General features: G+C 44.4%; 1 protein-coding gene across 1 annotated transcript; it reads right to left on the reverse strand.

Moving 5' to 3' along the window:
- Positions 1 to 5,461: 5,461 nt before the first annotated feature.
- LOC144326810 (vomeronasal type-2 receptor 26-like) lies at positions 5,462 to 12,946 on the reverse strand. The gene is made up of 6 exons (XM_077923649.1): positions 12,735 to 12,946; positions 12,047 to 12,338; positions 10,774 to 11,583; positions 8,952 to 9,179; positions 7,026 to 7,152; positions 5,462 to 6,360 (listed from the first exon to the last, which is right to left on the reverse strand). Exons 1-6 carry the CDS (start codon positions 12,944 to 12,946, stop codon positions 5,462 to 5,464), a joined length of 2,568 nt encoding a protein of 855 aa, XP_077779775.1.
- Between the last annotated feature and the right edge of the window lie 973 nt (positions 12,947 to 13,919).

Here is a 13,919-nt window from a genome sequence, read left to right on the forward strand (position 1 = left end):
AGCTTCCTTGAGAAGAAGGCGCACGGCCTCCAGGTGTGTTGGCCCCGTCCCGGCTGGAGTAATACCGCGCCTATGGCTTTGTCCGATGCGTCGGTCTCTATCCTCATCGGCTTCTGCAGGTCCACGTGCAGGAGCTGTTCCTCAGAGGCGAACGCCTTCTTTAGCCTTTCGAAGGACCGTTGGGCACTTTCCGTCCAGACAAACTTCTTTTTGCTACTGAGGCAATCCGTGATGGGCGCGGTCAAGTGGGCGAAGTTCTTGATGAACTTCCGCTAGAAATTGCTGAACCCGAGGAACCTCTGTACATCCTTCCGGGTTTTGGGGGCCTTCCAATCCAGCACCGCCTGCACCTTGCCGGGGTCCATGGCTAGGCCTTTGTCTGACAACCTGTAGCCCAGGAATTCCACTTCTTTGGCATGAAACTTGCACTTTTCCAGCTTGACCCACAGCTGGTGTTCTTGTAGCCTTTTCAGCACTTCCCTGACGTCCTGGACATGCTGTTTTTCATTGTCCGAATAGATCAGGACGTCGTCCAGAAATGCTACGCAGTTCTTGTACAGCAGGGGACCCAGCACATGGTGCATGAAGCTTTGAAAGCAGGCTGAGCCCGACTGTAATCCGAAGGGCATGACCAGGTACTCAAAGGCCCCTAGGGGGGTGAACATGGTGGTTTTCCATTCGTCCCCCTCTCTCATTCTAATCAAGTTGTAGACTCCCCTAAGGTCCAGCTTGGTAAAAATCTTACCCTTCCTTACCCTAGTCAGAATATCATCAATTCTGGGCATTGGGAAGGTCACGGGTTCCGATACGAGGTTCAATTTTTGAAAGTCCACTACAAGCCTAGGCTGATCCGTGTTTTTTTTGTTCACAAAGAACACAGGGCTGCCCCCCACTGCCTTAGATTCTCTTATAAACCCCCTTTTCAGGTTTTTGTCTATAAAGTCTCGCAACTCCTGCATCTCTCGGTCCGACATGGCATACAGCTTACCCACCGGCAGCTGCGCCCCAGGGAGTAGGTTGATTTGGCAGTCGAAGGGCCTATGTGGCAGCAGCCTGTCTGCTTCCCTCTCGCTGAAGACCTCTTGTAAGTCCACGTACTGTGGCGGCACTTCTGTGCTCTGCTTCAGTGTAGTTGCTGCCACTCTGGCCAACCTCACAATGGGCTTCACTCCCCCTAGACAGTGTTCCAAACAGTGCGCTGACCCGAAGGTGACTGTCCGTTGATGCCAAGCCACCACTGGATCATGTAGCACTAGCCAGCTCATGCCCAGTATTATAGGGGGTCCCGCCAGTGTGGCCACGTGAAAGGCAATGGTTTCTGTGTGCCTGGACACACTCATCCTCATTGGCGGGGTCTGATGTGTTACCTCCCCTCCCAGCAGCTTCCTGCCATCTATCGTGGTCACTTGGAGTGGGAAATCAAGTGGCAGCAGGTGGATCTGGTGCTCCAGTGCAAACTCCTTACTAAAAAAATTACAGGAGCTGCCTGAGTCCAGCATTGCCTTCACCTTGACTGGGTGTCCATTCGGGAGTTCTAGCACCACCTCTATTGCTATAGAGACCTTGGGTGGGTCCAGTTGGGGCACTTCTATTATCTGTTCGCTTGGCTGATGCGCCCCCCTGTGGGCAGTCAAGCGCTGGCGTTTCCCTGCACCTTTTCCTCTGCCCCCTCTTCCTCAGTTCCAGCGGCTCCCACCATCCCTTGCCAAGCCTTTCTTTGTGGACAGACCCTGGCAAAGTGTCCTGGCCGTTGGCAGAGGAAACATTTCTTGGTGCTTTTCCCAGCCTTTCCTTCCCTTTTGCCTCTTTGTTGAGCGCTCGGAAGCTCGCGTGCGCGCGCCCCATCAATTTCCATTGGCACCACGCCGTCGGGAGGCTGCTTTGGCATCTCAGGAATGCGGTAGTCAAGGCATGCGCTCTCCTCTCCCTTCCCGCCTTTCCAAAGCGCGCGTTTCCTGGTGAGCGCCTATCGCCATCGCAGCCTTTGTCAGCTGATCCATAGTCTCCGGGCGGGGCGCGCGGGCGAGCTCATCTTTCACGGTTGGGGACAACCCCTGCTCAAAAAGCATCCTTACGGGGGGGCTATCTAGGTCCCATCCAAGCCTGTGTATTAACATCGCAAAGCGGGACCAGTAGTCTCTAACGGAAAGATCCCCCTGTTTGCATTCCATCAGCTCCCGCTGGGTCAGACTCTCCCCCAATTGGCTGGAATACATAGCGTCCATCGCCTGAAGAAACTTTCGGACGTCCTTCATGGCGGGGTTCTGCGCGGCCATTAAGGGTCTAACCCATTCCCGCGCGTTCCCCTCAAGGTGCCCCACGATATACGCCACCTGCGCTGCCTCGTCGGCAAAGTCATCATGCTGCAGCTGCAAGGCGTACTCTATTTCTGTTCGGAATCCATTATATTCCTGGGGCTTCCCCCCAAATTTGTGTACCAGTCCTGGCACCTTCTTTGCCACTGGGGTGGGACTAACCTGTGCGTCCTGGGTGCGCCTCTCATCCAACCGCGCCATCAGCAGGGCTACGTGCCGTTCCAGCTCCTGGTTCCTCTTCACCAAGTCCTGCACCCCCGCAGCTGCCTCCGCTGCCCCGGTGCCTCCAGTCTGGCTCGTGTTTCTCCTGCTTGTGCACAAGTAACGTCAAGGACTGACAGATTGCTGTAATGGTTATGTGGGGTTACTTGTGCGTAAATTGCCTTAGGTTTAGTTAGATTGCTTGCTCCCCCATGCTTAGGGTCAGAGCTCGCATTCCGTGACCTGTTAGTCACTTGAAGAATCTGTCAGTGGGTGTCTCTTGAACCTCTTCCAACATAAGAGCTGTTTGACCCCAAGTCTCCTCCTAAATTCCCTGCGCGGAACGCGTCTGCGCACGTAAGGGGACGGCAGGGGCGTGCCAGCGCTCTCTCCACTAGATTCGTGTGAAGGGTCTGGGAGCCCTGTCACCAATTCCTCCATCTCCCTCTCTTCCCTATTGGTGTTACACTGAATTCCTTCCCCCCTGCTGCTCCCCTCTCCAGCATCGTTCGGGAGCCCTGCCTCTGCTTCTCGCTCTGATGTCAGTTCCCTGACACAAGGTAATCAGCTTCCTCACTTATGGAGAGTATTTAGGGATCCTCCTGACGTCCTTTGTGCTCTTATTGTCCTTAACCACAGAGATTGTGTTAGGAATCTTCTTCTAATACCTTGACATTCCCATAGTCAAAGCCAACAAAAAAAACCTCTCCTCCATTGTCATTATCTCCCCCCTGCTCTCTTTCTTGATGCTTGGATTTGTTAGGCTACTTTATTGCCTATACTGATGGCTGTGCCATTTTTTAAAATATAATTTTTCATTTTCATTGTGAAATATGTTTAGGAGTGCTAAAATAAATTCAGTAAAGGCACAGACCGTAACCTCTCCTTGATCCCATGTTATCATCCCGATTTTGGTGGGAGGGTGCTAATTAAGACCCTCTGAGTTTCAGTACTATTGGTGTTCATATTTTAAGATTATAAACTTCCTTGGGTGCCTTGGATAAAAGGCAGTATTGGGAAAAAAATAAACAGAGAAACCATGTGCTGGAGAACAGAGGTTCATTCCCTCACACGCAATGAAAGTTAATAACTTATTATAAGTTATTAACAAGAAGTTATTAGTAGTAGTATTATATTTGAAGTTATATACCACCCTACACACACAGGTCTCAGGGCGGTCCTCAGAATAAAATCAGAATATAAAACCTCAAAATACATAATCAAAATAGAAGAGAAAGGGAAAGTTGTTTGCACTGGTTTGCAAAATCCCTTTCCAGGGTGCAAATATAGAGCGTGACTTTTCACATGTTTCCACACTGCTCCTAAAGAATTCATGAGCGGTCCTATTGATATGACTGATGGCTTTACAATGAGAAAAGGCCACACATCTTTCAGTCATCCAATTCCTCACCCCAACACTCCTCTGCCTAGATCACTGCTACAATTGTTCAGTCTGACTGGATCAAATATAAAGACATCAGTATTTATGTATTTTGTATGTATATGTATATGTATTTTGTATTATGTATATGTATTATGTATATGTATTTTGAGGTTTCACATTCTGAATTTATTCTGAGGACCGCCCTGAGACCTACGTGTGTAGGGTGGTATATAGCTTCCAGTATAATACAACTAATAATAACTTCTTGTTAATACCTTTTTATAAGTTATAATAACTTATGAACTTTCATTACGCGTGAGGGAATGAACATATGTTCTCCAGCACATGGTTTCTCTGTTTATTATTTTTCAATACTGCCTTTTATCCAAGGCACCCAAGGAAGTTTATAATCTTAAAATATGAACACCAATAGTACTGGGACTCAGAGTGTCTCAATTAGCACACTCCCACCAAAATCGGGATTGGAACATGGGATGAAGGAGAGGTTATGGTCTGTGCCTTACTGAATTTATTTTAGCACTCCTAATAATTTTTCACAATGAAAATGAAAAGTTATATTTTAATAAATGGCACAGCCATCAGTATAGGCGACACATCTTTCAATCATCCAACTATCTGACTTTTTGAAGACAGGAAGGTTTTTAATGTTTGATGTTTTACAATTTATTAAGTGCTTTAAGCCACCCAGAGTAGCAGGGGAAACCCAGCCAGATGGGTGGGGTACAAATAATAATAAAATTATTATTATTATTATTACTACCACTACATGGGAGCATCTTATACATGAGAAAATATGGCACATTTAAAGGAAATAAAGCGACATAAACCAATGAGATGTAAATTGCAAAAATTTATTCATGATAATCATACTGCTTTAATAATGTATTCATGTTTCAAATGTGAAAGTCACTTCAGGTTTAGCTCAAGTCTTACTTTTCATCAGAAAATCCTCATGGAAGAAAAACCTGATAAATGCTTCAACTCTGAAAAGAGCGTTTGTTGGAACCCACACTTTGCATCCCACCAATGAATGTTTAATGGGAAAGAAACAGGAAAATACCACACCATGTTAGAAGTACTTATATTACTTCAAGCCTTGCTGCCCTTTTAAGAATCCAGAAAGGATAAAATAGTGTCCCTCTTTTATATTGCAATAAAGCTCAGAAGTTTCTCCTCCTTGGGTGGCCACATTGCATCTTGATTCCTCCAAGAATCTTAGCCCTCAAAAGCCACCAGGGAAGCATCTTCAGGCAGCTCAAGCAACATCAAAGCATCATCACTAACTTTTAGCAAGTAAACAAGCTTTAATATATATATATAGTGAACCTACTCCTGCAAAAAAGAAAAAGGAAAAAGGCTATGTAAAAGTATGTACCGGTAAGTACCTATTGTAGAATAATAACAAGGACCCTGAAGCCCAATACATGTCCCACGGTCCTGTATCACACCTGAATTAAGTTCACAACAATTGTTTCTGATTAATATTCTGTTTTAAGCAGAACCCATCCCTTTATATAGACTGGAGAATCAGATGCCATCTTTAGGATTTTTTTGTCAAGTGCTCCTTTGTGTTCAGATCAGGTCTCAGTATAATGATGTAGCACTTTGGAAGGAAGATGCAGCCCAGAAGCCCAGCACTAGAGGCCAACATAGAGAAGATCTGCACGGCTACCATGTATTTCCCCTTGGTGCTCAGGTAGGTGGGCACAAAGGACACCCAAACACTGCAGAAGACCAGCATGCTGAAGGTGATCAGCTTGGCCTCATTGAAGGCCCCAGGCAGCTTCCTGGCTAAGAAAGCCACCACAAAGCAGATAGCAGCCAGGAAGCCCATGTAACCCAGGGCAGCATAAAACATGGCCACAGACCCTTCATTGCATTGCAGGATAATCTCTGCAGGCTGGGAGTGCATGTCAGACTCTGGGAATGGGGGAGAGGTACTCAGCCAGGTGGTGCAGATGAGAACTTGGACACTGGAACAGGAAATGACAACAGCGTTGGCCAGACTTTTCCCCAGCCATCTCCTCACTCTGTTCCCTGGCTTGGTGGCCATGAAGGCCAGTACCACAGTGATGGTTTTAGCCAACAAAGAAGAAACGGCAACTGAGAAGATGATGCTGAAGACCATTTGTCGGAGAAGGCAAGTCACTTTCCTTGGCCGGCCAATGAATAGGAAGGAGGATGAAAAAGAGAGCAGGAGGGAGACAAGGAGGATGTAGGAGAGGTCCCGGTTATTGGCTTTGACTATGGACGTTTCTTTGTATTTAAGGAAGATTCCTAAAACAATGCTTGTCATTAATAGCAGCAAGATAGCAATGGAAGCTAGAACACTCCCCAAAGTTTCTTCATAGGTCAGGAAGGCGATACGTTTGGGAATGCATTGAACTTGACCCTTGTTTGGATGCTGATCTTCTGGACATTTGGTGCAATGTTTTGCATCTAAGGAGGAAAAAGGAGTGCTTTAGCATCATTTAAATCCATAACCATCTATGTTCCATTACATTTTAGGGGAAAAGGTGTCCATATAAGGGAGTGTCAGGAAAAAAGAATGTCTAAAAAGGGAGTGGACAAAATTGTTTATTTCATTTGCTTATTCATGTTTATACTGTTGCCTTCCTCCATGACAATAGAGGTGGTTTTGAAAAGTTTCTCAATTTTATCACCAAAGCAAACTTGGGATATAGCTAAAGCTGAGAGGCAGTGACCTCCCACAGAGGTTCTTTTTGTACAGCTTTTGCTGAATTTATACTGCCCTGTCCCATGTGAAATTGTTTTACCTTATATAAATAATATATCTGATTACTGAGGATGCCCTCACAATGATCATTGATTTGTAAAAGATATTTATTAAAGTTTCAACATTTTACAAAAAAAGAAGAAAAAAGAAAAAAGAAAATACAAAGTAAAAACAGTTAAAAACAGATCAGTTTTTCCAAATCTTATCTATTGATTTGTAGTCCACCAAGTGCTTCATTTAGAAAAATAGAGAAGCCAGAAAAGGAGACACAATCAAAAATGTCTTTTGACTCTTCACAGAAAGTGTCCCTAAGTGAATGTTTCCACAATTTCTATTCTCAAAAGGGCTCCCGTTTATATTCACCCACCTTCCTGAGCAGAGATGGTCCCTTCTGCACATGGGGCACAAGCATAGCAGCAAACGGGCTCTCCTTCTTGAACCACTTTTGCATATCCAGGTTGACAGCTTTTGGTGCACCTGGAGCTAGGTACAGTCTAAACATAGAGAACATGCATCAAACAGAAAGTGTCAAGACTATTTGTGTCTATGTCATTCATTTATGGAGTTTGGAATGGACCTAACAAGGGTCCCTATTCCCACTGACCCCAGGCACTTTTCCAGGGAAGCATTTTGATGCAGGAGAACATGGCAGGGAAAACTCCTTGCTGTTCAGACAATTTTTTCAGACAATTATATCTGACTATTCTAAGCAAGTTGGGACGCGAGTGGCGCTATGGGTTAAACCACAGAGCCTAGAACTTGCCGATCAGAAGGTTGACGGTTCGAATCCCCACAACGGGGTGAGCTCCCATTGCTTAGTCCCTGCTCCTGCCAACCTAGCAGTTCGAAAGCACGTCAAAGTGCAAGTAGATAAATAGAAACTGCTCCAGTGTGAAGGTAAAGGGCATTTCTGTGTGCTGCTCTGGTTCGCCAGAAGCGGCTTAGTCATGCTGGCCACATGACCTGGAAGCTGTACGCTGGCTCCCTCAGTCAATAAAGCGAGATGAGTGCCGCAACTCCAGAGTCAGTCATGACTGGACCTAATGTTCAGGGGTTCCTTTACCTTTTCCTTTCTTCTAAGCAAAAGTATACATTAAAGAAGGAATTTTAAAACCCTAGAATGACAGTGATAAGAAAACAGCAGCAATAAAACATATATGAAGGTAAAGGCAAAGGATCCCTAGATGGTTAAATCCAGTGAAATTTGACTGTGGCGTGCAGTGCTCATCCCCACTTTCAGGCCAAGGGTGCCGGCGTTCATGCTCAGACAGCTTTCCGGGTCATGTGTCCAGCATGACCAAACCCCTTTTGGTGCAATGGGACACTGTGATGAGTGCCAGAGTGCACAGAAACTCTGTTTACCTTCCTGCTGCAGCGGTACTTATTTATCTACTTGCACTGGTATGCTTTTGAACTGCTAGGTTGGCAGCAGCTGAGACAGAGCAATGGGAGCAGCAGTTAAACATACCACCACCTAAAGACTCCAATTTCAAAAAGTGCCTCCTCAATTATGGTTACATTATTATTCTTTTTCCAAAGTGTTTTGAGTCTTGGCAAAGAATGGAGAGATGAGTCTCTTGCAACAGCTTCTTCCACTTAGACCTTCTGTCTCCCACCCCTCTATTAATGCCATTGCTGCTGCTAATAATGCTAATTGCTTAAGGTGGCATCCCTGGTGTCAAGAGTATGGCATTCAGTTTCCAATCAACCCCTCCCCACACCATACTAAGCTGGCACCATGCTTGTTAACCATCTAAGCACTCAGGCCAGGAGATGCCATCAAGATTCCAAGTAGCAAGAGCTCTCCTTTCCACTCTTTACTTCCTGAAATCTGGACATGATTCTCATTCACCCCCTGGGCTGACTTTTAAAAACCCTGCACTCCACTGATTATGGCTCAACCACACTTCCTTTTGGGCCATCTTTCTAGTCACAGGTCCATGCTTTAAAGCTCCATTTCAAAGCAGTCCTTCCTTCCTTCCTTCCTTCCTTCCTTCCTTCCTTCCTTCCTTCCTTCCTTCCTTCCTGTCTGTCTCAGTACTTTCCCTAAGAAAACCCACATTTTACCACTGAATCAAAGCAAATGGCAATCAGGTTTCCACAGGAAAGTGCTGGCAGAAAAACACACCATAAAACAGATCAGGACCTGTAAGTCGCATTGTGGCAAATGGAAGTCTCAGTGAGCCCTTACTCCCCAGCAGGTGTGCAAAGGGCTCTAGTCAAAGTGCCCTTGGAATGATTCAGTTAGTGATTAGAGCTTTACAGATGTCATGTGGGATAAAATATGCCATACCTTCTCAAACCACTTGGGCCACACAATGGCTTGTGAGTTGATTGTGAACTTCATGTCAGTGGATCCGTCTCTCCCTATACTCCCAACCGGCACTCTTATACGAGACTTATTGGGAAACATCACCCAGTTCTCAATGTCATAGTAGGCTGGTATCTGCCCATTCTCATCCAACCTGAGGCTGCCCATGGAAGTATTCAAAAACTGGAGTCCTCTTAAGAATGGGTGAAGCTGGAACAGCAGGAAAAAACACCGGCATTTATGAAATAGAAAAGTTGAATATAAGCCCTCTACACTTTGAGTTCTAATCTCCTTGGAATTGGGGTCTGTGCACATTTCATCCGGAGTCATGAACCTTGCAGCCATTCCTTTTTCTTTATTAGAACATTTGTAGGCAACTCATTGTATAAAATAACAAGGTTTCCAGAGAATAAGATAAATACAAAAGACAATAAAATACTTTTTAAAAAATAAAAAAGCACAAATACCAAACTTTTTAAACATAGATGGTCCTACAAATCAGTGCACAGCATAGATGCCAACTCCATGAGGCCCCGTGTGCCCAAGCACCGACCAAATTCCCCATGAAGGGGTCGGGCATCCATAAAGTTTGGTGCCAGAGCCATGCACGCTGCATGACACCTACAGGCCCAGGCACAGGGGCCAAGTTGGCACTCCTAGTGCACAGTTATACCCTTATGAACAGAACACCCTTTCCTCAGCTGCTCACTGTATCACTAGAGAAGGTTATTTGTCAAGAGGGCCTGCACAGGTCTGCTCGCAGCCAAGAGCATATGTGTGGAATGTGTGGCTGTTCAGAGTAGTCCTCCTACCTGGTAAAATTATCTGAAAGTAGGGGGAATTTGCACATTCTTACTCCCATGAGGTTGAACCCTTGGTTGCTCAGTATTCTAGATAATGTAGAAGCCTGCAAATGTGTAGTCTCTCCTTTCCCTTCAAAGTGTAGCTGCTTTCAGTAGAACTTGCACAATACCACAAAGGAGGGCAAAGGAACGCTCTGTCGCAAGAGACAAGGGCCCTGCAGGACTTGACATCTTTCCGCAGGGCCTGCAAGACAGAGCTGTTCCACCAGGCCTTTGGTCAGGGCGCAGCCTGACTCCCTCCTTTGGCAATCTTCACAAAACTTTAGTTTATGGTTGCCATCAATTTGTATTTTAATTAATTTTTATAATGTTTTTATAATGTTGCATTGTTTTAGTGTTGTTAGCCGCCCTGAGCCCGGCTTCGGCTGGGGAGGGCGGGATATAAATAAAATTTATTATTATTATTATTATTATTATTATTATTATTATTATTATTATTATTGTCGTCCATTATCCTTTTTTAAAAATATGTTTATTTCAACAGCTTTTCCAGTAAACTGAGAAGCTCTTTGCTTTTCATGTTCTTTCTGTACTTTTACAGTGTCTATCATACTATTCAAGTCGTTAAACCACCCTGCATTCTTTTGACAATGGCCAATTTTATCATGTAAAAGTTTAGATATAAATATAGAATTAAAAATTCCTTCTGTTCTACAGTTGATGGGCAGCTTCAAGTCCCAGAAGAGACACAGTGGAAGTTGAGGAGGAACCAACTTCTGCTATGATGGCTGCATCTCTCTCAGGGCATCAGAGAGGAAGAACGAGATGGTGGGGGACTGTTCTGACATAGCCAGAATAGGCAGAAAGGTCTGCTTCTGCCACAAGACTCACTAATGAGATTTTCCACCAAAATGAGCAAAAAGAAATAAAAATCTCAGTCCTAAATCTGAATCCACTGGTGGGAAAATGAGTTGCAATTTGCAACAAGGAAAAGGAAATACCTGCCATGGCTGTAGCCTTTGACGTTCCAGCCTGTCTCCTCCACTCGCCATCAGCATGACCTTTGATCTGGATGAATAGGCAGCATTCAAAGCATGAGCCACAGCTTGGACACTGAAGTAAGTGATGTAGTTGTCTTGAGACAGAACTCTCTCCAGCTCCTCTTCTGGCACCATCTCCAGTTTCTCATTCTCTGTGCATCTTGTCCGACTTTTTCCAGCCAATGTGTGCTTTCTATATAAACAATGAAATGCTTTATACCAAAACTGTATAAGGAGTTTGGAAGATGGATCATAGGGTTGGTATCTTTTCCTTAGTTGAGGCTTCATTATGAAGGACAAAGATCCATGGATGTACTGGAGAAGATCAGAATCACTATTCAAATTAACATTAATGTCTTGAAGACCTGTTGAGATCCAAACTTTCCCCCCAATTTGTTTCTCCAGAAATTTTTGTATTATCATGAGATCAATCCATGCCGCTTGACTGCTTCTATAGTAAACAAATATTTTGACTTTGTCCCATATGATAAATGGTTCACTTGGAATGAGATATGGATTTAAGTTATGTTCTGGTATTCTTTTTAATAAGGCAATGCAAATTCCATTGTTCGTCATCAGAGGTGTCAAGGCACTCAAGAACCTTTCTCCATTATCATTGTCTGAAACCAAGAGGCCAGTCCACGTCCATCCAAAATTCAGGAGCAACTGCACAATCCCCCAATACTGGCTTTCCCCCTTGGGGACCATTTGGTAGACAAAGGAGACTTCAGTTTTCTCATCCAGTGTCTGAGTCATAACGCCATAACTCATCTAGTGCGGAAAGGAAGAGATTAGTTTGTTCGACTTGCAGGAAAAGGAATAGATACTGTATTTATTGTCTGTTATTACTGTGGTACCTCTGGTTAAGTACTTAATTCGTTCCAGAGGTCCGTTCCTAACCTGAAACAGTTCTTAACCTGAAACACCACTTTAGCTAATGGGGCCTCCTGCTGCGGCACGATTTCTGTTCTCATCCTGAAGCAAAGTTCTTAACCCGAGGTACTATTTCTAGGTTTGTGGAATCTGTAACCTGAAGCGTAAGTAACCCTAGGTACCACTGTACTTATTATCTGTTATTATCTGGGGGGTGGGGGGAGTGTTGGCTGGAGTTGATTGCAGTTTTAGTCTGAAACATTTGGAGAGTGCCAGATTGCTGGATGGTGGAAGAAAGATCTACTATAGCTAAGGATTTTCTCACTTTTTCATAGACCCTTCTTGTCCCTTCCCTGCGTACCTGTGGAATTTTGTAGATACCTGACATGACTGAAATCACTTTTGAGATGACAGAATTGGCCCGTTCAAGAACAGCCAGAAGGTTATTCCATCTTCCACAGCTATAGTTTGGAATATTGCTTTCACCACCTGCAAGCAAGTCTATCATGCCATCAGAAGTCATCCTTGCATCCAAAAAGTTCTCAAAGAGGTTGTAGCCCAAGGAGATGTTGGGTAAGAACCTGGAATTCTGGTTGATCTCCTGAACAGAGAACAAGAAGGACAAGATGTGCCAGTAGAACCTAAGTGTAGAACTGCAATGAAACATCAAATTAAAAATGTCAGAAACCTATTCACCGTGTAAAGAAAACGAATGTTATTTCTAATCAATATCAAAGTATCTCACCCCCAAACAATGATATGTATGTTTGTAGTTTGGGCTGAGACAAGACATATTTTATTTTTTATTTAATAAGATTATATATCACTCTTCATCTGAGGATCACTTTGTTACAAGGTGAAAATTTATTGGCCATTTAAAAATGAAAACTGGGAGATTGCAAATTCCATAGCAAAAGAAAGAAAGAAAGAAAGAAAACAGAGAGGCACACAGCCTTCAAGGTGGAAATTTTTTTATTATGATTAATTAAACAGAAACTATTGCAGTGGTGTTGGAGAAGCATGACATCTAGTGGCATCTAATTACTTACCATGCAAGTCGCTTTGAGGGAGTCTGGGTAAAAATGTATGGGTCTACATCAGTAAATAAACTTGGAGATACGATCCCAGCAATTAGGAAGTCTCCGGGCCGGTAGTAATTCTCTGTTCTACTTTCTTCCCAGATCAGATTCGTTCGACATCTTTTTCCTTGATTTTTGCAGTCTCCATGCGGCATGAGCAGGAGAAGCAGGAGGGAAATCATTTTGCCTGTACCCCCTACACTTCTCTTGTAGCTGCTCCTCTCTCTCCTCCCCAAGCAGATAATCAGAAGCCAAAAACTCTTGCAAGAGCAAAACTGCTGTGACTTTCCCAGTATGGATAGCGTTCAGGTATCCCTCAGCTGTTCATTCAGACTGTCTCTGACATATCAGCTATTCTGTGCATCTACTTTTCTCCCCAATCCCAGAGCTGGGAATAACCTCATGCTGCCCTTGATTGTGATGTCTAGAAATATATCCTTATCCTGGCAAGAATGAATAGCTATGATTTTGACAATTATAAGGAGAAGAAAATTGACCACTGTAACAACCTGAAGTCCTTGCGCAACTTGGGTGGCAGGTGCAGAGATGAACAAAAACATGTTTACAAGAAATCACAGGTGCAGTGCCAAAGTTTGACGTGTGTGTGCGCCTCAACAGCAAGTTTGGCCTCAACAGCATTAGGAAAGCTCTAGAGGCAGGTCAGACCAAGTCCCATCTAGTCCAGCATGCCGTATATTTCAGTGGCTGATCACACACCTTTGAGAAGCTCACAAGCAGGGCATGGGGGCAGTAGACCTTTGGTGGTCTTTTTATTTTAATAATTTTGTTGGAATTTTATTTACAACATAACATGACCCCCCCACCCCCCAATACACAATCCACTTTCATTAAACGTGAACATAACATACAGTGAGCACAACATACAACAATACAAACAACGAAATAAAAGACTTCCTTTATCCTGTATCAGGCCTCCTTATTTAGCCAGTGTGGTGTAGTGGTTAAGAGTAGTAGTCTCGTAATCTGGGGAACTGGGTTCGCGTCTCCGCTCCTCCACATGCAGCTGCTGGGTGACCTTGGGCCAGTCACACTTCTCTGAAGTCTCTCAGCCCCACTCACCTCACAGAGTGTTTGTTGTGGGGGAGGAAGGGAAAGGAGAATGTTAGCCGCTTTGAGACTCCTTCGGGTAGTGAT

This window comes from Podarcis muralis, chromosome 2 (genome assembly GCF_964188315.1).
Source record: "Podarcis muralis chromosome 2, rPodMur119.hap1.1, whole genome shotgun sequence".
Taxonomy (NCBI): Eukaryota; Metazoa; Chordata; class Lepidosauria; order Squamata; family Lacertidae; genus Podarcis; species Podarcis muralis.

Bases quoted from the DNA above. Each gene is read 5' to 3' on its own strand.
- LOC144326810 (XM_077923649.1), bottom strand. From the start codon at position 12,946: ATGATTTCCCTCCTGCTTCTCCTGCTCATGCCGCATGGAGACTGCAAA. The intron at 11,584-12,046 runs GTACGCAGGGAA...TTTCCGCACTAG, and splicing joins GTATCTACAAAATTCCACAG to ATGAGTTATGGCGTTATGAC. The intron at 6,361-7,025 runs GTGGGTGAATAT...TTTCCTCCTTAG, and splicing joins GACCATCTCTGCTCAGGAAG to ATGCAAAACATTGCACCAAA.